Source organism: Mytilus galloprovincialis, chromosome 12 (genome assembly GCF_965363235.1).
Source record: "Mytilus galloprovincialis chromosome 12, xbMytGall1.hap1.1, whole genome shotgun sequence".
NCBI classification, from domain to species: domain Eukaryota; kingdom Metazoa; phylum Mollusca; class Bivalvia; order Mytilida; family Mytilidae; genus Mytilus; species Mytilus galloprovincialis.
Window position 1 is genome coordinate 39,651,078 of NC_134849.1, and position 24,598 is coordinate 39,675,675.

Here is a 24,598-nt window from a genome sequence, read left to right on the forward strand (position 1 = left end):
GATTTGCCAAAGTCTGTAAACAAACTTTTATAAAAAAAATTCTACCTCGTTAAACAATAAAATTTGTGATTAACCTTTATAATGAAATCCAAGAAGAGCAGTGGTGTAGAGGTTAGTGCATTGGACTACTAACACAAAGGTTCCTGGTTCGATTCCAGTCTTGGATGAAAATTTCAGGGACTGAATTTTTGGCTCTCCCTTAACACCATTTGCGAGTATGGTCTTGAGTAAATGATGATAGTCCATCGGAAGGGGACGATAAATGGCTGACCCGTGTTAAGAGGGAGCCATATCTCTTGCACGTTAAAGACACCCTTGTAGATTTCGAAAAAGAGCAGGCTAATGCCGCTACAAGGCAGCACTCGCACCCACAAAGTGGAAAGGGATTAATATAAGTTGCAATACTGTGGATTCATTATTATTCGTTGGACACCAATTTTCGTGGATTTCGTGGGCACAGTCAAACCACGAAATTAAATATTCAACGAACGATAATTTTTCTATAGGTTTGTATTCAGACTTCAGCAAAACCACGAAATTAAATATCCACGAATATGCAAGTTTTTCTTAATCCACGAAAATTGGTACCCACGAAAATAAATGAATCCACAGTAACATGTTTCCCAATCCACTATAAATAAATATGTTTAAACTAAATCCAAGAAATCAGAACCCAAAGAATAATAATGAATCCATAATACTTCATTGATTTCATGGGAACAGGTGAAATACCAAGTCAAATGTTCAACAAATTTACAAATTTTCTCTACACTTATATATGCAGACTTTGGAAAAATCATGAAATTAAGGATGTACTTAGGTGAGGTTTTGGAATGTGTGTCAAATGTTCGGACTCCTTGGTGTTTTTTCATACAATACAATGTAAAATATTTTGCCCCATAACACCCATTTATTTTTCCATATAAGGATGTACTTAGGTGAGGGTAGGTAAAAATTAATAAATTAAGAAGTTAAAATTGATACCATTATCTGGTAGAGCATCAATTAAGGATAAAAATAAGCAAAAAATATTGATAGGTCATGGACCTCCTTTTCGAGATATTTGAGATTTAAAATATGGCGGGAAAAGGCTGACTCGGACTTTTACCTTATATTTGCATTGGTATTATAAGGTCTCTAAACAAAAGAACGAAAATTAAGAATCTTCTAAAATTTTGGTAATTGACCTTTCATGAGCTATTTAGTCTTATATGAAAAAATAAATTGGTGTTATGGGGCAAAATATTTCATATTGTATTGTATGGAAAAACACCAAGGAGTCCGAACATTTGACACAAATTCCAAAACCTCACCTAAGTACATCCTTATATTTTCTTTCTTTTGTTTTGAGACCCAAAAATACCAATGTAAATATAAGGTAAAAGTCACATTTTAAATCTCAAATATCTCGAAAAGGAGGTCCATGACCTATCAATATTTTTAGCTTGTTTTAATCTTGAATTGATGCTCTACCAGCTTATAGTATCAATTTTAACTTCTTAATTTATTAATTTTCACCTAACCTTGCCTAAGTACATCCTTAAATATCTGCTAAAATGTATCTTTTCCAAGGCATTAAAGTCATAAGAAACGAGTGACCGGTGAAAAATAATGTCCTTCCAATTCTTGAACCAATGCATACAAACATCATAAACTTAGTCTTCTGTCCAAGAATTTTTCATTTTTTTCGCATAAATTTCGTATAATCGTCAATTTGTTTTTTAATCGGTCAGTGTTGTTGTGAAAATATGGCAGGTAATTAAAGTTCGTGTTTTGAAGCCGAAATTTAATGATTGTCACCTGTTTGTCAACAATCAACAAAAAATCAACAAAAAAGCATGGGAATTGAGCACATATGTACATAAGTTTTATAATGTAAACTATCCAAAACATATGCATTATTTTTTTTAATTTGAGATTTTCAATCAGCAGTATATTCCTTGTTTTGTAATTGATGCATTGTTATATATTTCAGATTCACTGGTTATCCATTATAAATTCCATGGTGTTAGTCTTCCTTCTTATTGGTTTTGTTGTAATAATACTGGTAAGTATAATTAAACTCATCATAGATACATAAATGTTGTACGCCAGACGTGCGTTCTGTTTACAAAAGTCTCCTCAGTGATGATTGAATCTAAAGTTTAAAAAGAACAAATAAAGTACTAAGTTGAAGGGCTTGAGGACCCAAAATTCTGAAAGGTTTTGCCAAATACAGCCAAGGTAATCACTTCTTAGATTAATAAATACTTGATATTTTAAAAACTTCAGAGTTTATATTTTTACATCAGATATATAGGAGGAGCTGTATCATAATTGTATGTGTATGTGTTGGGAATTGGTGATTTCAGAACTGATTAACGATTGATTGTTTGTGTTGAATGCCACTTTTGAGCACTCTTGGCTACAATGTGGTACCCAGTTTTTTGGGGTTTTTTTTTTTGGGGGGGGGGGTTGTGCAGGTAGCAGGCCAAACGTAAAATTTCTACAAAATCTAATTAAACTTTTAAATGTGTTTACTATGACATAAATAGAAATAGAATTTTCATGTGGTGAAACACTTTTGACATTAAACTATACTTAAGAGATGTTATTTTTAGGGAAATATAAAAAAGAAGATGTGGTATGATTGCCAATGGGACAACTCTCCACATAAGACCAAACTGACACACAAATTAACAACTATAGGTCACTGTGTGGCTTCGACAATGAGCAAAGCCCATACCCCATATTCAGCTATAAAAGGCCTCAAATGACAATGTAAAATAATTCGAACAAGAAAACTAAAGGACTTATTTATGTGCCAAAAATTAATGAAAAACAAATATGTAACAAATCGACAAACGAAAACCACTGAATTACAGGCTCCAGACTTTGGACAAGCACATCCTTGGAGAATGTGGCGGTATTAAACATGTTATCAGGATCCCAACCCTCCCCTAAGCTGGGACAGTGGTATAACAGTACAATATAAGAACAAACTATAAAAATCAGTTGAAAAGGGCTTAACTCATCAAATGGATAAAAATACAAATACTACAAATGCAAGTGGACCTGGCTGGGAAATGTACATCCTAACGACAAAAAGACACTTAATACAGATCCAAGAGTACTCGCAGTTACTGACAGCTAGTTCGAAAGCACTAACAACTAATAAAAAAAAATGTGCATCTAAGACTAGATTATCAGTACACAAAAGAAGTCTTTTTTTCTTTAATTTCAGACACGAGTATTAAAAAGTGATTTTGCCAGATACAATGTGGATGATGAAGAGAGTGATGATATTGATCAAGAAGATAATGGCTGGAAAATTATACACAGCGACGTCTTCAGATTCCCTTCTTTTAAAAGTCTTTTTACAGCTATACTTGGTAAGAGAAAGTCCTGTGTATAGCCATCATTTGGGTCAAGAATAGAATGGCAGGAAATTATCCGCAGTGAAATCTGATTCTTTCATACAAAAGTCTGTTAACTTGCAAAAGGCTGTTTCTTGATAGTTTGAAAAAACTTATAATTTTTGCTGTGCATCCACTTCCTTTTTGACAATAGTTTGAAACTTTATTTGCTATATAAGGAAATTGGTCAGTAGCCATATTCAAATATAACTACAGTTATGTGCTAAATAGATATAAGAAGTTATGGTATGAGTGCCAACTCTCCATCCAAGTCATAATTTGTAAAAAGTAAACCATTATAGGTCAAAGTACGATCTTCAATTCAGAACATTGGCTCACACGGACCAGCAAGCTTTTAAGGGCTCCATAAATGACTAGTGTAAAACCATTCAAACAGGAAAACCAATGGTCTAATGTATATAAAAAACAAAAAACACTTATGAACCACATCAACAAACAACAACCACTGAGCATCAGGTTCCTGACTTAAGACAGGTGCAAACAATTGCAGCTGGTTTAAACGTTTTAATAGGTACCAACCTTCAGCCTTACCAGAAACAATAGTGTAACATCACACTATAGACAGACACACTATAAAATATCATTATGTTCTTAATTCCCGATGTTCAAACTGACATAACATATTTATGTGCTAACTAATTTTATTTTTCTTGTACAACTCTGCTCCTAATTTCTGTTCTAAACTGACTCATATTGTATATATGTATATAAATAAGACAAGAAAAGTTCTGATACTAACAGGCACGGTGACTATTTTTATTTAATCGTTATAATTCACAATCTACTAGTAATCAATTTTCTATAAATGTCTTTTCATTTCATTTCATCAAACAAGGTCCTAAATATCTCTGCATAAACACTTCATCATATCAAATCTATATAATAAACATTACAAATCAGTATACTATATATACATATTCACTACAGACGTCTTATACACATTTAACAAATGAATACAAAAACAAAAAACAAAAAACAAAAAAAAAATTGTCTGCAAGTCGAGTGGGGACCGCCCAGCCTTCGATAAACTCAAAATCCGTTTTCAATCTATTAAATACCTTACTAATTTGCATAACTAGTTTATTCTATTGTTAAACAATAGACTTAAATAGATCCGAAAATTCATACGCATACCGCACATAAATTTATATTGAAATAGCTTAACTCCATCAAACGACATATTAGCACAAACAAGTTAACATACACAGAACAATTAGATTTAAAGACTATATCAAGAAATAGTCTTTATAATGATGTATTTTTTACAGGGGTTGGTAGCCAGTTTTTAGCACTAGCCACTGGTATCATGGTAATGGCTGTATTAGGAATGTTTAATGTTCACCATCATGGATCTATCAACTCAGCAGGAGTTATATTGTATGCTTTTACATCAGGTAGGTCTTAGATTTTGTTTGAAGAAGGGTAACTGTCAATGAAATTTAAAAGATGGAATGTTTTTATGCCCCACCTACGATAGTAGAGGGGCATTATGTTTTCTGGTCTGTGCCTCTGTTTGTCCGTCCGTCCGTCCGTCTGTGCCTCCATTCGTCTGTCCGCTTCAGGTTAAAGTTTTTGGTCAAGGTAGTTTTTGAAGAAGTTGAAGTCCAATCAACTTGAAACTTAGTACACTTGTTCCCCATGATATGATCTTTCTAATTTTAATGCCAAATTATAGTTTTGACCCCAATTTCATGGTCCACTGAACATAGAAAATGATAGTGTGAAGTTCAGGTTAAAGTTTTTGGTCAAGGTAGTTTTTGATGAAATTAAAGTTACATCAACTTGAAACTTAGTACACATGTTCCCTATGATATGATCTTTCTAATTTTAATTCCAAATTAAAGTTTTGACCCCAATTTCACGGTCCACTGAACATAGAAAATGATAGTGCGAGTGGGGCATTCGTGTACTATGGACACATTCTTGTTCTTTCTGCTTAAAACATGTTAAAGTTTTAAACTTTAAAATTCTTCCTAAATCACTTACACCAATGACATTCTACTTAAGGAGCATATATGCATTGATAAAACATATTCTGTTTGTATTGTTTTCTATTACAAATCATGGACTTCCATGCCCCCTAAATTGTTAAGACTTTTTGTGTTTGCAATAACTTCTATCTGTCTTCTGAATTTCAATTTTTCATAAAATCTCTGTTACAATATGCCAAAGTGCATTTTTTTATCAGAATGATTTGTGGGGTTTCTAATAGCTTTGATTCATTCTCTGCACCTCAAGGTGAAAATATTTACTTGATTTCAAAAATACTAAAATACAAAAGACATTCTGGTCCAAACAAAAACTTTTTCATTATGTACTTTAGGACTATTCCATTAAACTATGTGCAAGCTAAGGTAGGAAGGGAAGTTTAATTATTGAATATGGTCCTTTTTTCAGTGTGTGTCTCTTACCATTATGCAAAATTATCTTAACAATAATTTTTGGTTGTAAATATAAAAAAGAAGATGTGGTATGGTTGCCAATGAGACAACTCTCCACAAAAGATCAAATGACACAGAAATAAACAGCTATAGATCAGCATACAGCCGTTAACAATAAGCATATTTTATAAGTCCCTTTCTACCCTCCCACATACATGTTAATGGAATAGCCCTTTTGGTTTTCTAATAACATAAAATTTTATGGTTTTCCAATAACATAGAATTTTATACCCCAAATTGAAAACGATTGCTTTTTCAAACACAAAATTACTAGTTATTCTGAGAGAAAAATTGTTTTATTTCAAATTCAGTAAATAACTTGAGATTTTTACTTTTTGTAGGCATTGCAGGTTATGTTGCAGCTAACATGTACAAAGTTTTAGGGGGAGACAACTGGGTATGGAATCTCAATCTCACTTCCTGTTTATTTGCTGGTGAGTAACCATGGCAGCCTGCAGTTACATGACTATACAAACCAAGAGGTTGATGCAATCACGATTAAAGAGGGAATGCCTAGAAACAAAGAATGAAAATGTTATATTCATAATGCTCAACTGTTGGAAATTTTACAAAAAAGAGGAAATCATGAAAATATTCACTGAGATGAATTTTAAGTTTTTAATTCTTTAAAAATAAATTAAGTTCGAAACAAGTCTTTGAGAACAGGTTAAGACCTAGGACTGTGTAATTCTCTTTTTATTTAAAATACTTGTCTCTTTGATTAACCATCATATATTAGATAGTAAAAAGAAAAAAAAAGAGGGAAAAAATATCAAAGGATGTTTGACTTATAAGCAAAAGTGAATGAAAAAAATAAGTAACAATAAACAAAAAACAACATAGAAAACTAAAGACTGAGCAACATTCACAACACAAATAACATAACAAGAACTAATATGTAAGTTTAAGGTGGTACCTAACACTACACAGAGATAACTCTGTAAAATCAGCTAAACGTTTTAAAAACGTTGTGTTGTTAAAGGGATATTAAGCTTCTCAATGATCAAAATGAGTGTTTGTCAAACTTCTTTATAACCAGTGTAATTTTTCTGATAAAACGGTTGGTTCAAAATTTTTAAAATTTTTATATTTTTGTCAAGGGGTCAAAGTAAATACTCTGTCAAATTTTTCAGAAAATTAAACGAGCCAAATTAATTTTGGTTAAAGTGTTGGGTACCTCTTTAAATAAATTTGGTTTGGCCTTGTACTGTGATTTTTCTACAAGGAATAATTAAAAAGCATAATGTAATCATTCTGGAAATAAAAAATTTTACTTATACTTTGAAAATTTGCAACCAGGAAGTGAATTATGAGAAAGCAATTAAATCTTATTGTTATTATTATTTCAGCGCCATTTTTCATGGTATGGGCATTTGTGAATTCTGTTGCCTGGGGTTATGGTACAACGCAAGCTTTACCTTGGCAGACAGTGGTATTATTAATGTGTCTGTGGGTATTTGGTAAGTGTCAATTTTCAACGGTATTACTTCGAAACTTCTCTATAAAAAAACAAATAAATGCTGTATATATAATAAAGAATTTAAAAAGGGACTTTGGTAGCCAAGAGGTCTAAATAGGTCATCTAATGTGATCAGTATATTGACAACACTGAGGTTATTTATGAGTTTGAATTGAACCCTGCTTGTGGCAAGGTGCGTTTGATTCAAATCATAATTGACAAGGAATGCCAGTTTTCCTATGAAGATCTTGAGTTCTCTCCAGGTAATCTGGTTTCCTTCATCAAAACAAATCAGGGGCGGATCCAGACATTTTAAAAAAAAAGGGGTGTCCCAACCCAGGACAAAGGTGGGGTTCCAACTATATGTCCCCATTCAAATGCATTGATCGTCCAAAAAAAGGGGGTTCCAACCCCGACCTTCCCACTGGGTAGGCCATTGCAAACTGGTTGCCATGATATAGCCGAGGATTCTAAAGGTGATGTTAAACACAATCAATCAATTTAAAAATAAGTTACGTGCAAAACTATTAAGTTAATATTTTATTTTACAAAAACTTTGGATTGTTATAAAAAATGTACATTTTTGATAGGATATTTTTGTTTATAAGATTATAAAACACCCAAGTTTATTGAAAATGTTATTCCATAAAAACTTATTAACATACATTCTCAATGGGAGAAGAGATGTGTTATTTATTGTAACATACATTCTCAATGGGAGAAGAGATGTGTTATTTATTGTAACATACATTCTCAATGGGAGAAGAGATGTGTTATTTATTGTGACATACATTCTCAATGGGAGAAGAGATGTGTTATTTATTGTAACATACATTCTCAATGGGAGAAGAGATGTGTTATTTATTGTATCATACATTCTCAATGGGAGAAGAGATGTGTTATTTATTGTAACATACATTCTCAATGGGAGAAGAGATGTGTTATTTATTGTGACATACATTCTCAATGGGAGAAGAGATGTGTTATTTATTGTAACATACATTCTCAATGGGAGAAGAGATGTGTTATTTATTGTAACAAACATCCTCAATGGGAGAAGAGATGTATTATTTATTGTGACATACATCCTCAATGGGAGAAGAGATGTGTTATTTATTGTAACAAACATTCTCAATGGGAGAAGAGATGTGGTATTTATTGTAACATACATTCTCAATGGGAGAAGAGATGTGTTATTTATTGTAACATACATCCTCAATGGGAGAAGAGATGTGTTATTTATTGTGACATACATTCTCAATGGTAGAAGAGATGTGTTATTTATTGTAACAAACATCCTCAATGGGAGAAGAGATGTATTATTTATTGTGACATACATTCTCAATGGGAGAAGAGATGTATTATTTATTGTGACATACATTCTCAATGGGAGAAGAGATGTGTTATTTATTGTATCATACATTCTCAATGGGAGAAGAGATGTATTATTTATTGTATCATACATTCTCAATGGGAGAAGAGATGTGTTATTTATTGTAACATACATTCTCAATGGTAGAAGAGATGTGTTATTTATTGTAACATACATTCTCAATGGTAGAAGAGATGTGTTATTTATTGTAACATACATTCTCAATGGTAGAAGAGATGTGTTATTTATTGTAACATACATTCTCAATGGGAGAAGAGATGTGTTATTTATTGTAACAAACATTCTCAATGGGAGAAGAGATGTGTTATTTATTGTGACATACATTCTCAATGGGAGAAGAGATGTGTTATTTATTGTGACATACATTCTCAATGGTAGAAGAGATGTGTTATTTATTGTGACATACATTCTCAATGGTAGAAGAGATGTGTTATTTATTGTAACATACATTCTCAATGGGAGAAGAGATGTGTTATTTATTGTAACATACATCCTCAATGGTAGAAGAGATGTGTTATTTATTGTAACATACATTCTCAATGGGAGAAGAGATGTGTTATTTATTGTAACATACATCCTCAATGGTAGAAGAGATGTGTTATTTATTGTAACATACATTCTCAATGGGAGAAGAGATGTGTTATTTATTGTGACATACATTCTCAATGGTAGAAGAGATGTGTTATTTATTGTAACATACATTCTCAATGGGAGAAGAGATGTGTTATTTATTGTAACATACATTCTCAATGGGAGAAGAGATGTGTTATTTATTGTAACATACATTCTCAATGGGAGAAGAGATGTGTTATTTATTGTAACATACATTCTCAATGGGAGAAGAGATGTGTTATTTATTGTGACATACATTCTCAATGGGAGAAGAGATGTGTTATTTATTGTGACATACATTCTCAATGGGAGAAGAGATGTGTTATTTATTGTGACATACATTCTCAATGGGAGAAGAGATGTGTTATTTATTGTGACATACATTCTCAATGGGAGAAGAGATGTGTTATTCATTGTGACATACATTCTCAATGGGAGAAGAGATGTGTTATTTATTGTGACATACATTCTCAATGGGAGAAGAGATGTGTTATTTATTGTAACATACATTCTCAATGGGAGAAGAGATGTGTTATTTATTGTAACATACATTCTCAATGGGAGAAGAGATGTGTTATTTATTGTAACATACATTCTCAATGGTAGAAGAGATGTGTTATTTATTGTAACATACATCCTCAATGTTAGAAGAGATGTGTTATTTATTGTAACATACATTCTCAATGGTAGAAGAGATGTGTTATTTATTGTAACATACATCCTCAATGTTAGAAGAGATGTGTTATTTATTGTAACATACATTCTCAATGGTAGAAGAGATGTGTTATTTATTGTGACATACATTCTCAATGGGAGAAGAGATGTATTATTTATTGTGACATACATTCTCAATGGGAGAAGAGATGTGTTATTTATTGTAACATACATTCTCAATGGGAGAAGAGATGTGTTATTTATTGTATTGTAACATACATTCTCAATGGGAGAAGAGATGTGTTATTTATTGTATCATACATTCTCAATGGGAGAAGAGATGTGTTATTTATTGTAACATACATTCTCAATGGGAGAAGAGATGTGTTATTTATTGTATTGTAACATACATTCTCAATGGGAGAAGAGATGTGTTATTTATTGTAACATACATCCTCAATGGTAGAAGAGATGTGTTATTTATTGTGACATACATTCTCAATGGGAGAAGAGATGTGTTATTTATTGTAACATACATTCTCAATGGGAGAAGAGATGTGTTATTTATTGTAACATACATCCTCAATGGGAGAAGAGATGTGTTATTTATTGTAACATACATTCTCAATGGGAGAAGGGATGTGTTATTTATTGTAACATACATCCTCAATGGGAGAAGAGATGTGTTATTTATTGTAACATACATTCTCAATGGGAGAAGAGATGTGTTATTTATTGTAACATACATTCTCAATGGTAGAAGAGATGTGTTATTTATTGTAACATACATCCTCAATGGGAGAAGAGATGTGTTATTTATTGTAACATACATTCTCAATGGGAGAAGGGATGTGTTATTTATTGTAACATACATCCTCAATGGGAGAAGAGATGTGTTATTTATTGTGACATACATTCTCAATGGGAGAAGAGATGTGTTATTTATTGTAACATACATTCTCAATGGGAGAAGAGATGTGTTATTTATTGTGACATACATTCTCAATGGGAGAAGAGATGTGTTATTTATTGTAACATACATCCTCAATGGGAGAAGAGATGTGTTATTTATTGTAACATACATTCTCAATGGGAGAAGAGATGTGTTATTTATTGTAACATACATTCTCAATGGTAGAAAAGATGTGTTATTTATTGTAACATACATCCTCAATGGGAGAAGAGATGTGTTATTTATTGTAACATACATTCTCAATGGGAGAAGAGATGTGTTATTTATTGTGACATACATTCTCAATGGGAGAAGAGATGTGTTATTTATTGTAACATACATCCTCAATGGGAGAAGAGATGTGTTATTTATTGTAACATACATTCTCAATGGGAGAAGAGATGTGTTATTTATTGTAACATACATTCTCAATGGTAGAAAAGATGTGTTATTTATTGTAACATACATCCTCAATGGGAGAAGAGATGTGTTATTTATTGTAACATACATTCTCAATGGTAGAAGAGATGTGTTATTTATTGTAACATACATCCTCAATGGTAGAAGAGATGTGTTATTTATTGTAACATACATCCTCAATGGGAGAAGAGATGTGTTATTTATTGTAACATACATTCTCAATGGTAGAAGAGATGTGTTATTTATTGTAACATACATTCTCAATGGTAGAAGAGATGTATTATTTATTGTGACATACATTCTCAATGGTAGAAGAGATATGTTATTTATTGTAACATACATTCTCAATGGTAGAAGAGATGTATTATTTATTGTGACATACATTCTCAATGGGAGAAGAGATGTATTATTTATTGTAACATACATTCTCAATGGTAGAAGAGATGTATTATTTATTGTAACATACATTCTCAATGGTAGAAGAGATGTGTTATTTATTGTAACATACATTCTCAATGGTAGAAGAGATATGTTATTTATTGTGACATACATTCTCAATGGTAGAAGAGATATGTTATTTATTGTAACATACATTCTCAATGGTAGAAGAGATATGTTATTTATTGTAACATACATTCTCAATGGTAGAAGAGATATGTTATTTATTGTGACATACATTCTCAATGGTAGAAGAGATGTATTATTTATTGTGACATACATTCTCAATGGGAGAAGAGATGTGTTATTTATTGTAACATACATTCTCAATGGGAGAAGAGATGTGTTATTTATTGTAACATACATCCTCAATGGGAGAAGAGATATGTTATTTATTGTATCATACATTCTCAATGGTAGAAGAGATGTATTATTTATTGTAACATACATTCTCAATGGTAGAAGAGATGTATTATTTATTGTAACATACATTCTCAATGGTAGAAGAGATGTGTTATTTATTGTAACATACATTCTCAATGGTAGAAGAGATGTGTTATTTATTGTAACATACATTCTCAATGGGAGAAGAGATGTGTTATTTATTGTAACATACATCCTCAATGGGAGAAGAGATGTGTTATCTATTGTAACATACATCCTCAATGGTAGAAAAGATGTGTTATTTATTGTAACATACATCCTCAATGGGAGAAGAGATGTGTTATTTATTGTAACATACATTCTCAATGGTAGAAGAGATGTGTTATTTATTGTAACATACATTCTCAATGGTAGAAGAGATGTGTTATTTATTGTAACATACATTCTCAATGGGAGAAGAGATGTGTTATTTATTGTAACATACATTCTCAATGGGAGAAGAGATGTGTTATTTATTGTAACATACATCCTCAATGGGAGAAGAGATGTGTTATTTATTGTAACATACATTCTCAATGGGAGAAGAGATGTGTTATTTATTGTAACATACATTCTCAATGGTAGAAGAGATGTGTTATTTATTGTAACATACATTCTCAATGGTAGAAGAGATGTGTTATTTATTGTAACATACATTCTCAATGGGAGAAGAGATGTGTTATTTATTGTAACATACATTCTCAATGGGAGAAGAGATGTGTTATTTATTGTAACATACATTCTCAATGGGAGAAGAGATATGTTATTTATTGTAACATACATCCTCAATGGGAGAAGAGATGTGTTATTTATTGTAACATACATTCTCAATGGGAAAAGAGATGTGTTATTTATTGTAACAAACATTCTCAATGGGAAAAGAGATGTGTTATTTATTGTAACATACATTCTCAATGGTAGAAGAGATGTGTTATTTATTGTAACATACATTCTCAATGGGAGAAGAGATGTGTTATTTATTGTGACATACATTCTCAATGGTAGAAGAGATATGTTATTTATTGTGACATACATTCTCAATGGGAGAAGAGATATGTTATTTATTGTAACATACATTCTCAATGGTAGAAGAGATGTGTTATTTATTGTGACATACATTCTCAATGGGACATTCTCAATGGTAGAAGAGATATGTTATTTATTGTAACATACATCCTCAATGGTAGAAGAGATGTGTTATTTATTGTAACATACATCCTCAATGGTAGAAGAGATGTGTTATTTATTGTAACATACATTCTCAATGGGAGAAGAGATGTGTTATTTATTGTAACATACATCCTCAATGGGAGAAGAGATGTGTTATTTATTGTAAAATACATTCTCAATGGGAGAAGAGATGTGTTATTTATTGTAACATACATCCTCAATGGGAGAAGAGATGTGTTATTTATTGTAACATACATCCTCAATGGTAGAAAAGATGTGTTATTTATTGTAACATACATTCTCAATGGGAGAAGAGATGTGTTATTTATTGTAACATACATCCTCAATGGTAGAAGAGATGTGTTATTTATTGTAACATACATCCTCAATGGGAGAAGGGATGTGTTATTTATTGTAACATACATCCTCAATGGGAGAAGAGATGTGTTATTTATTGTAACATACATCCTCAATGGGAGAAGAGATGTGTTATTTATTGTAACATACATCCTCAATGGGAGAAGAGATGTGTTATTTATTGTAACATACATCCTCAATGGTAGAAGAGATGTGTTATTTATTGTAACATACATCCTCAATGGGAGAAGGGATGTGTTATTTATTGTAACATACATCCTCAATGGGAGAAGAGATGTGTTATTTATTGTAACATACATTCTCAATGGGAGAAGAGATGTGTTATTTATTGTAACATACATTCTCAATGGGAGAAGAGATGTGTTATTTATTGTAACATACATTCTCAATGGGAGAAGAGATGTGTTATTTATTGTAACATACATTCTCAATGGGAGAAGAGATGTGTTATTTATTGTGACATACATTCTCAATGGGAGAAGAGATGTGTTATTTATTGTAACATACATTCTCAATGGTAGAAGAGATGTGTTATTTATTGTAACATACATCCTCAATGGGAGAAGAGATGTGTTATTTATTGTAACATACATCCTCAATGGGAGAAGAGATGTGTTATTTATTGTAACATACATTCTCAATAGGAGAAGAGATGTGTTATTTATTGTAACATACATCCTCAATGGGAGAAGAGATGTGTTATTTATTGTAACATACATCCTCAATGGGAGAAGAGATGTGTTATTTATTGTAACATACATCCTCAATGGGAGAAGAGATGTGTTATTTATTGTAACATACATTCTCAATGGTAGAAAAGATGTGTTATTTATTGTAACATACATCCTCAATGGGAGAAGAGATGTGTTATTTATTGTAACATACATTCTCAATGGGAGAAGAGATGTGTTATTTATTGTAACATACATTCTCAATGGGAGAAGAGATGTGTTATTTATTGTAACATACATTCTCAATGGGAGAAGAGATGTGTTATTTATTGTAACATACATTCTCAATGGGAGAAGAGATGTGTTATTTATTGTAACATACATTCTCAATGGGAGAAGAGATGTGTTATTTATTGTAACATACATTCTCAATGGGAGAAGAGATGTGTTATTTATTGTAACATACATTCTCAATGGGAGAAGAGATGTGTTATTTATTGTAACATACATTCTCAATGGGAGAAGAGATGTGTTATTTATTGTAACATACATTCTCAATGGTAGAAGAGATGTGTTATTTATTGTAACATACATCCTCAATGGGAGAAGAGATGTGTTATTTATTGTGACATACATTCTCAATGGGAGAAGAGATGTGTTATTTATTGTAACATACATCCTCAATGGTAGAAGAGATGTGTTATTTATTGTGACATACATTCTCAATGGGAGAAGAGATGTGTTATTTATTGTAACATACATTCTCAATGGGAGAAGAGATGTGTTATTTATTGTAACATACATCCTCAATGGGAGAAGAGATGTGTTATTTATTGTAACATACATTCTCAATGGGAGAAGGGATGTGTTATTTATTGTAACATACATCCTCAATGGGAGAAGAGATGTGTTATTTATTGTAACATACATTCTCAATGGGAGAAGAGATGTGTTATTTATTGTAACATACATTCTCAATGGTAGAAGAGATGTGTTATTTATTGTAACATACATCCTCAATGGGAGAAGAGATGTGTTATTTATTGTAACATACATTCTCAATGGGAGAAGGGATGTGTTATTTATTGTAACATACATCCTCAATGGGAGAAGAGATGTGTTATTTATTGTGACATACATTCTCAATGGGAGAAGAGATGTGTTATTTATTGTAACATACATTCTCAATGGGAGAAGAGATGTGTTATTTATTGTGACATACATTCTCAATGGGAGAAGAGATGTGTTATTTATTGTAACATACATCCTCAATGGGAGAAGAGATGTGTTATTTATTGTAACATACATTCTCAATGGGAGAAGAGATGTGTTATTTATTGTAACATACATTCTCAATGGTAGAAAAGATGTGTTATTTATTGTAACATACATCCTCAATGGGAGAAGAGATGTGTTATTTATTGTAACATACATTCTCAATGGTAGAAGAGATGTGTTATTTATTGTAACATACATCCTCAATGGTAGAAGAGATGTGTTATTTATTGTAACATACATCCTCAATGGGAGAAGAGATGTGTTATTTATTGTAACATACATTCTCAATGGTAGAAGAGATGTGTTATTTATTGTATCATACATCCTCAATGGGAGAAGAGATGTGTTATTTATTGTGACATACATTCTCAATGGTAGAAGAGATGTGTTATTTATTGTAACATACATCCTCAATGGTAGAAAAGATGTGTTATTTATTGTAACATACATTCTCAATGGGAGAAGAGATGTGTTATTTATTGTGACATACATTCTCAATGGGAGAAGAGATGTGTTATTTATTGTGACATACATTCTCAATGGGAGAAGAGATGTGTTATTTATTGTAACATACATTCTCAATGGGAGAAGAGATGTGTTATTTAATTCTCAATGGTAGAAGAGATGTGTTATTTATTGTAACATACATCCTCAATGGGAGAAGAGATGTGTTATTTATTGTAACATACATCCTCAATGGGAGAAGAGATGTGTTATTTATTGTAACATACATCCTCAATGGTAGAAGAGATGTGTTATTTATTGTAACATACATTCTCAATGGTAGAAGAGATGTGTTATTTATTGTAACATACATCCTCAATGGGAGAAGAGATGTGTTATTTATTGTAACATACATTCTCAATGGGAGAAGAGATGTGTTATTTATTGTAACATACATTCTCAATGGTAGAAGAGATGTGTTATTTATTGTAACATACATCCTCAATGGGAGAAGAGATGTGTTATTTATTGTAACATACATTCTCAATGGGAGAAGAGATGTGTTATTTATTGTAACATACATTCTCAATGGGAGAAGAGATGTGTTATTTATTGTAACATACATCCTCAATGGGAGAAGAGATGTGTTATTTATTGTAACATACATTCTCAATGGGAGAAGAGATGTGTTATTTATTGTAACATACATTCTCAATGGGAGAAGAGATGTGTTATTTATTGTAACATACATTCTCAATGGGAGAAGAGATGTGTTATTTATTGTAACATACATTCTCAATGGGAGAAGAGATGTATTATTTATTGTGACATACATTCTCAATGGGAGAAGGGATGTGTTATTTATTGTAACATACATTCTCAATGGGAGAAGAGATGTGTTATTTATTGTAACATACATTCTCAATGGGAGAAGAGATGTGTTATTTATTGTATCTTTGTTTTTAAGATTATCAATGAAACAAATACTTGTAAATTTACGTCCTCAAAGGGTATAAAAGAAGTGGGTTTATTTAATTTTGTTTACAAGATTATCAATGAAAATTTGTTTATCAAACAAATGTTCTCATTTCTTAGAAAAGAGGTGCCAATTATTGAAATTTGTTTTTTCAATGAAAATTTGTTTTTGTAAACAAACTTGTAAATATATTTTTCTCAATGGGTAGAAAATAAGTGTTATATTATGAAATTTTGTTTATAAGTTTTTGAATGAAAATTTGTTTTTCAAAACAAATACTTGTAAATATATGTTCTCAGTGGGTAGAAAATAAGTGTTATATTTTGAAATTTTGTTTATAAATTTTTGAATGTAAATTTGTTTTTCAAAACAAATACTCTTAAAAATTTACGTTCTCAATGGGTATAAAAGAAGTGTTTTTTTTTAATTTTGTTTACAAGATTATCAATGAAAATTTATTTACCAAACAAATATTAGAACATTTAAATAGAAGTTCTCAATACTTGGAAAAGAGGTGTCAATTATTGAAATTTTGTTTTTTCAATGAAAATTTGTTTTTGTAAACAAACTTGTAAATATACTTTCTTTATGTGTAGAAAATAAGTGTTATATTTTGAAATTTTGTTTATAAGTTTTTGAATGAAAATTTGTTTACGAAACAAATACTCGTAAATAAAGATTCTCAATGTGTAGAAAAGAAGTGTTATATTTTGAAATTTTGTTTTTAAAGTTTTCAATGAAAATTTGTTTATGAAACAAATACTCGTAAATAAAGATTCTCAATGTGTAGAAAAGAAATGTTATACTTTGAAATTTTGTTTTTAAAGTTTTCAATGAAAATTTTTAACTAAACAAATACTTGTAAATAAGCTTTCTCAATGTGTAGAAAAGAAGTGTTATATTCTGAAATTTTGTTTTCAAGTTTTTCAATGAAAATTTGTTTACTATACAAATAATTGTTAATATATGTTTACAATAAGATGATTTGAAGTCTCATTTTTGGCAATTTTGTAATTCAATTTTTCAATGAAAATTTGTTGACTCAATAAATACCCATAAATATACATACAAGGAACGACTGTAATATTTTTTTCTGTCAATGAAGAAATAACATAAAAAATGTGGCAGTCTGCACCAAAAACTTTTTCAACCACTAGTCCATAGACCAATATTCTGACATTTTTCTTATTTGGCCAAACAAAGTTTTGCAAAAACTTACTAGTCCGAATGAAATTTTACTAGTCTGGGGCATCGGACTAGTGGCTAACCGTGCAGACTGATGTGGTGCACACTGAATAACGTGTGTAGCAGGTTATTTAACAGTATGCACCACATTTTTTATGTTCTTTCGAATAGACTGACAACATATTACAGTTATTTCTTATAATTTAATTCTAAATTCCATTTTAAATCGGCGTAAATCATGAAAAAGTTTGTTGACGTCATGGTCACATGACCAAATTGTGTCTATGAATTATGATAAAAAAATATGACGTCGGCCAATCAGAAGACGCGTTACATAAAAAACAAATTACTCTCCATTGTAAGAAAAGATGTGTCAATTGTTGTTATTTTGTTTATATCTTTTTCAATTTTTTATGCCCCACCTACGATAGTAGAGGGGCATTATGTTTTCTGGTCTGTGCCTCCGTTCGTCCGTCTGCTTCAGGTTAAAGTTTTTGGTCAAGGTAGTTTTTGAAGAAGTTGAAGTCCAATCAACTTGAATCTTAGTACACTTGTTCCCCATGATATGATCTTTCTAATTTTAATGCCAAATTATAGTTTTGACCCCAATTTCATGGTCCACTGAACATAGAAAATGATAGTGCAAAGTTCAGGTTAAAGTTTTTGGTCAAGGTAGTTGTTGATGAAGTTAAAGTTACATCAACTTGAAACTTAGTACACATGTTCCCTATGATATGATCTTTCTATAAATTTTAATTCCAAATTAAAGTTTTGACCCCAATTTCACAGTCCACTGAACATAGAAAATGATAGTGCGAGTGGGGCATTCGTGTACTATGGACACATTCTTGTTGTTCTTTATTTAACAGAGAATCTTAAATAAAAGATCTCGATCAAATAGTAGAAAACAAGTGTTGATTTTGGAGATTTGCTATTTTGTTTTGTAAAATGCAAGTTTTGCCTGTTTTGAAATCTGCTAAAAATATAGAAAATCTGGCAATGGCAAAAACGTTCAGGATGTTCTATTTAAGGAATGACTGTAATATTTTTTTCTGTCTATGAAGAAATAGCATAAAAAATGTGGTGCACACTGAATAACGTGCGTACTGGGTTATTTATAAACAGTGTGCACCACATTTTTTATGTTATTTCGAATAGACATAAAAAATATTACAGTCATTTCTTATAATTTAATTCTAAATTCCATTTTAAACCGAAGAAAACCATGAAAAAACATTATTGATGTCATGGTCACAAGACTGAATTATGTCTATGGGCTGATAAACAAAACGTCATCCAATCAGTAGACACGTTTCATCCAAAATTAAATTATTGATTAAATAAACATCATGTCAGATACTTCCTATATTGCCCTTAAATGACTTTTTTTTTTTTATTTTTTGCCTTTCATCTTTTCATTTATAATAGAAAGACAGAAACTATGAAAAGCAAAGATGGTAAGCAAGGCAAGATCTATAAATAAATAAGTCATCATGGCTGAAATCTTCCGTCTTCAAATTATTAGTGATTGTCTTAAAATGATGATTTTTGCCAATTTTTCCCATTTTTGCTGAATATCTGACAAGCAATATTAGATAAATAGAAACTGTCTATTCTCTTGTAAACTGTTATAGATAAATAGAAACTTTAGAAAAATAAAATGATCACCAATAGAATCTACAAATATATGAAAATGACTAAAGTTGTCGGTGAACTCATGACAGAGTTATTCTCCTTTAATGATGATTTTACAAAAAAATGGCCATTGATTTAGATGCAGGTGAGGGATACAGACTCCTTTAGGGCCTATAATTATTGTTTTCAAATGCAAAATTCACTGAAAAGTTGTGTATTTTACCTATCAACCTTTCTCTATTGGTATAGAATAAGTGTTTTAATTATTGTGAAAAATATTCTTGTCCAACAGATAAAGTATTCATAGACTTAACTCAATGAAAAATTATTAACTTCACAAAAACTCGTAATTTTGTTTTGAAAAGTGTTTTGAATTGGTAGAAAAGAAGTTTTATTATTGCAATTTTGTTTTTAAGGTTCTCAATGAAAAATTGTTTACCACACAAGAACTAAAAGTTAAAGTTGTCAATGGGTAGAAAAAAAGTGTAAATTTTGGGGATAGGATATTATTGTTTACAAGGTTTTCAAACTCCAAACTCATTGATATATTTATTTTTTTCACATAAAACTTCAATTCAAATTCCGAATATGGTAGAAAGAAAGTGTTAATTTTTATGTTAGGATGTTTTTGTTTGTAAGATTTTCAAAGACCAAACTGAATGAAAAAATGTTTTTTTCACACAAACTCTAAAACATTACTAAGGTTATCAAATGGTAGAAAACAAATTGTTATTTTATGATAAATTTTGTTTGTAAGTTTTACAAACACCAAACTGAATGAAAAATTGTTTTTTTCACACATACTTTAAAACATATGTTATCAAATGGTAGAAAACAAATTGTTATTTTACGATAAATTTTGTTTGTAAGTTTTACAAACACCAAACTGAATAAAAATTGTTTTTTTCACACAAACTCTAAAACATTACAAAGGTTATCAAATGGTAGAAAACAAATTGTTATTTTACGATAAATTTTGTTTGTAAGCTTTACAAACACCAAACTGAATGAAAAAATGTTTTTTTAACACAAACTCTTAAATATGGGTTCTCAAATGGTAGAAAACAAATTGTTATTTATGATAAATTTTAATTGTAAGGTTTACAAAACATCAAACTGAATGTAAAAATGTTTTTTTCACACAAACTTTTAAAGATGGTTTCACAAATTGTTACTATAATTTCTTTTGTTTGTAAGGTTTACAAAAAAACAAAAACTCAATGAAAAATTCTTTTTTTCACACAACTTAAATGTAGGTTCTGAAATGGTACAAGTTTTTATTTTTACGATAATTTCTTTTTAGAATTTCTTTTAATTTTTTTGTGATGATTTTTTTTTGTTTTAGACTAAATTCTCCATGAAAAATTGTTTATTCCACATAAAGTCTGAAATATAGATTCAAATTGGCTGACAAGAGTTTAAGTGCAAAAAATTAAGAATAATATGATAACGGAAGGATTTTTTATGAAGATCATTCTTTGCATAGGAGCACTGATGACCTTAAAAAAAGTTCCCAAAATGAGAATATTGTGTATTCATTTATTTTAGTGGGTACCGACTTTCGTAAATGAAGGAAAACTAACATATATTTAATTTCGTGGTTTTGCCAAAGTCTGCATATAGAAAATTTGTTATTTTTTGAAAATTTAAGTTTCGTGGTTCAGCTTGACCTAAGATCTCCATGAAAATTGGTACCTAATGAATTATAATGAATCCATAATATAAGTATTAAATACCAACTTTTACAAAAGATCCAACATTTTAAATACTGTGGATTCATTATCAGAGGCGGATTTACTGGGGGGGGGGGGGGGGGGGGGGGGGGGGCCCTTTTCTGGGAAAAATTTGGTTGCTTATATAGGGAATCACTGAAGCATAACCGGAGCAGGCCCCCTCTTAGGCAGTCAACGGGCCCTACTTAAGAAAATTTCTGGATCCGCCACTGATTATTATTTATTGAATGCTAATTTTCATGGTTTTAGTGGATACAGGTTAACCATGATATAAACTGTTCAACTTATGACACATTCACTATAGGTTTGTATGCAGACTTTGGTAAAACCACGAAATCATATATCAACAAACATGTAAATTTTCCTTAAATCACAAAAATTGGTATCCACGATAATTGGTTGAATCAATGGTATGTCAACTGTATTATCACTGTGATGACAGGAGCAAAGCTGTATGGCTGTGAGAATCATACTTTTAAAATCCCCACCATAAAGGACTTTGCTTGTATAAGCTTTGTACCGACAGATAGGATTTGTTTATGAACACCCATGACCAGATCAACCTGTAAGTGACAACGCCTAGTCAATAAAATTTCACTATGCAGTAATTTTCCAGACATATGTCAATGCAAACAGTTTTACACCATGTCAATAGAATTTCATAGTGGAACAATATTTACAAGACAGGTTAACTGTTTACAACTGCAGCATCAGTTGATTAAGCCAATTTCTTTAGATGTCTGTATGTCAGTGCCGACAATTTCACACCATGTCAATTTAATTGCACTATGAATTACCAAGTTGTTAGATGTCAGTGCAGATAGGTTAACAGCTGCAGCATCGACTGCTTACAAACTTGCCAAATTTTAGTGCAGACAATTTCACACTATGCAATGTATTTGCCACTCAGTTTTTCAGCTGTAGCTTCTACTGAATAAACCAGTCGTTAGATGTACGTGCAGATAGATTAACAACTGCAGCTTTGACTGATACAAATTTACCAAATTATGAGTGCAGACAATTTCACACCATGAAACGTCATTTGCCAAACAGGTTTTAGCTAAACCAACAACTGAAAAACCAAGTCCTTAGATGTCAGTGCAGATAGGTTAACAGCTGCAGCTTCAACTGCTTACAAAGTCATTAGATGTTAGTGCAGACAATTTCACACCATGTCAATAGAATTTCACTATGTGATGTCATTTTCCACACAGGTTTACAATGGCACTGTCAACTGAATAACCAAGTGCAAGATGTCAGTGAAGATAGGTTAAAAGCATCGACTGCTTACAAAGTTGTCAGGTGTTAGTGCAGACAGTACGTTTCATACCATTTCAATATAACACACCATACAATGTCATTTGCCAGACAGTTTTTACAAGTGCAGCATCAATTGCTAACTAAGTCATCAGATTTTAGTGCAGACAATATCACACCATAAAATGTCATTTGCTAGACAGGTTTTCAGCTGCAGCTTCTACGGAATAACCCAGTTGTTATGTGTCAGTGCAGATAGGTTTACCACTTCAATATCAACTGCTTACAAATTTGCCAGATTTTAGTGCAGACAATTTCACACTATGCAATGTCATTTGCCAGCCAGGCTTTCAGCTGCAGCTTCTACTGAATACCCAGTCATTAGATGTCAGTGCAGATAGTTTTAAACCATTAAATAATACTTCCCACATTCCCATATACTGAAATGCTATTGTAAAGACTGTAGAAAAATATTTCCTAAGCAGGCTGCAGTTAAAACTGCATTATAACCAAAATTGACTATACTGCCATTAATTTTTTCATTTGATTTTTTTTTAAATCTGTCATTTTGGAGACTTTTATTGCTGACTATCGGTATTTGGTTTTGCTCATTTTTGAAGGGCATACAGTCATCTACAGTTGAAAATATTTTATTAACATTTGGTCTCTGGTGGAGATTTGCCTCAATGACAATCATACCACATCTTCTTTTTAGCTCACCTGACCTAAAAGGCCAAGTGAGATTTTCTCATCACTTGGCGTCCGTCGTCTGTCGTCATCCGTCCGTCGTCGTTAACTTTTACAAAAATCTCCTCTGAAACTACTGGGGCAAATTCAACTAAACTTGGCCACAATCATCATCGGGGTATCTAGTTTAAAAATGTGTCCGGTGACCCGGCCAACCAACCAAGATGGCCACCATGGCTAAAAATAGAACATAGGGATAAAATGTAGATTTTGATTTATAACTCTGAAACCAAAGCATTCAGAGCAAATCTGACATGGGGTGAAATTGTAAATCAAGTCAACATCTATCTGCCCTGAAATTTTCAGATGAATCGGACAACTGGTTGTTGGGTTGCTGCCCCTGAATTGGTAATTTATAAGGAAATTTTGCCGTTTTTGGTTATTATCTTGAATATTATTATAGATTAAGATATTATAGATTTGTAACATCTACAAATCAGTCAAACGTGACCATAATGGTCTGTTGGCCCCTTAAGGAGTTATTGCCCTTTACAGTAAATTTTTAACAATTTTCATAGATTTTGAAATTTTTGTAAATTTTACCAATATTTTCCTCTGTAACCAATTGACCAAGTTCATTATAGATAGAGATAATTGTAAGTAGCGAGAATGCTCAGTTAAGTAAGATCTTCAAACACATCACCATCACCAAAACATCATTTTGTCATTAATCCATCTGTGTCTTTTGTTAAATATGCACATAGACCAAGGTGAGCCACACAGGCTCTTAAGGAGGCTCCTGGGTATAAATCAAATTTTTTTTCTAATATAGGATTTTGCTATATTTTTTTATAAATGAACTTTATCATATACTTAAAAAAAAAATGAAATAAAAGAATGCGTTCATTTAAGCTCACATTCTGCCTCCAGAAAAAGCGTACATATGTCCTTTTTTTCTGTTGAGCTAATAGGAGAA

The 24,598-nt window shown here is 31.3% G+C and overlaps 1 protein-coding gene across 7 annotated transcripts in view; it reads left to right on the forward strand.

Moving 5' to 3' along the window:
- LOC143053537 (transmembrane 9 superfamily member 1-like) overlaps window positions 1-24,598 on the forward strand; it is an 85,730-nt gene that overhangs the window by 51,984 nt on the left and 9,148 nt on the right. For all 7 annotated transcript variants that reach the window (XM_076226331.1, XM_076226332.1, XM_076226334.1 and 4 more), the window contains exons 8-12: window positions 1,976-2,047; window positions 3,224-3,371; window positions 4,685-4,810; window positions 6,199-6,291; window positions 7,207-7,317. In XM_076226331.1, coding sequence (XP_076082446.1) covers window positions 1,976-2,047; window positions 3,224-3,371; window positions 4,685-4,810; window positions 6,199-6,291; window positions 7,207-7,317 — 550 coding nt within the window. The remainder of the gene's footprint in view (window positions 1-1,975; window positions 2,048-3,223; window positions 3,372-4,684; window positions 4,811-6,198; window positions 6,292-7,206; window positions 7,318-24,598) is intronic.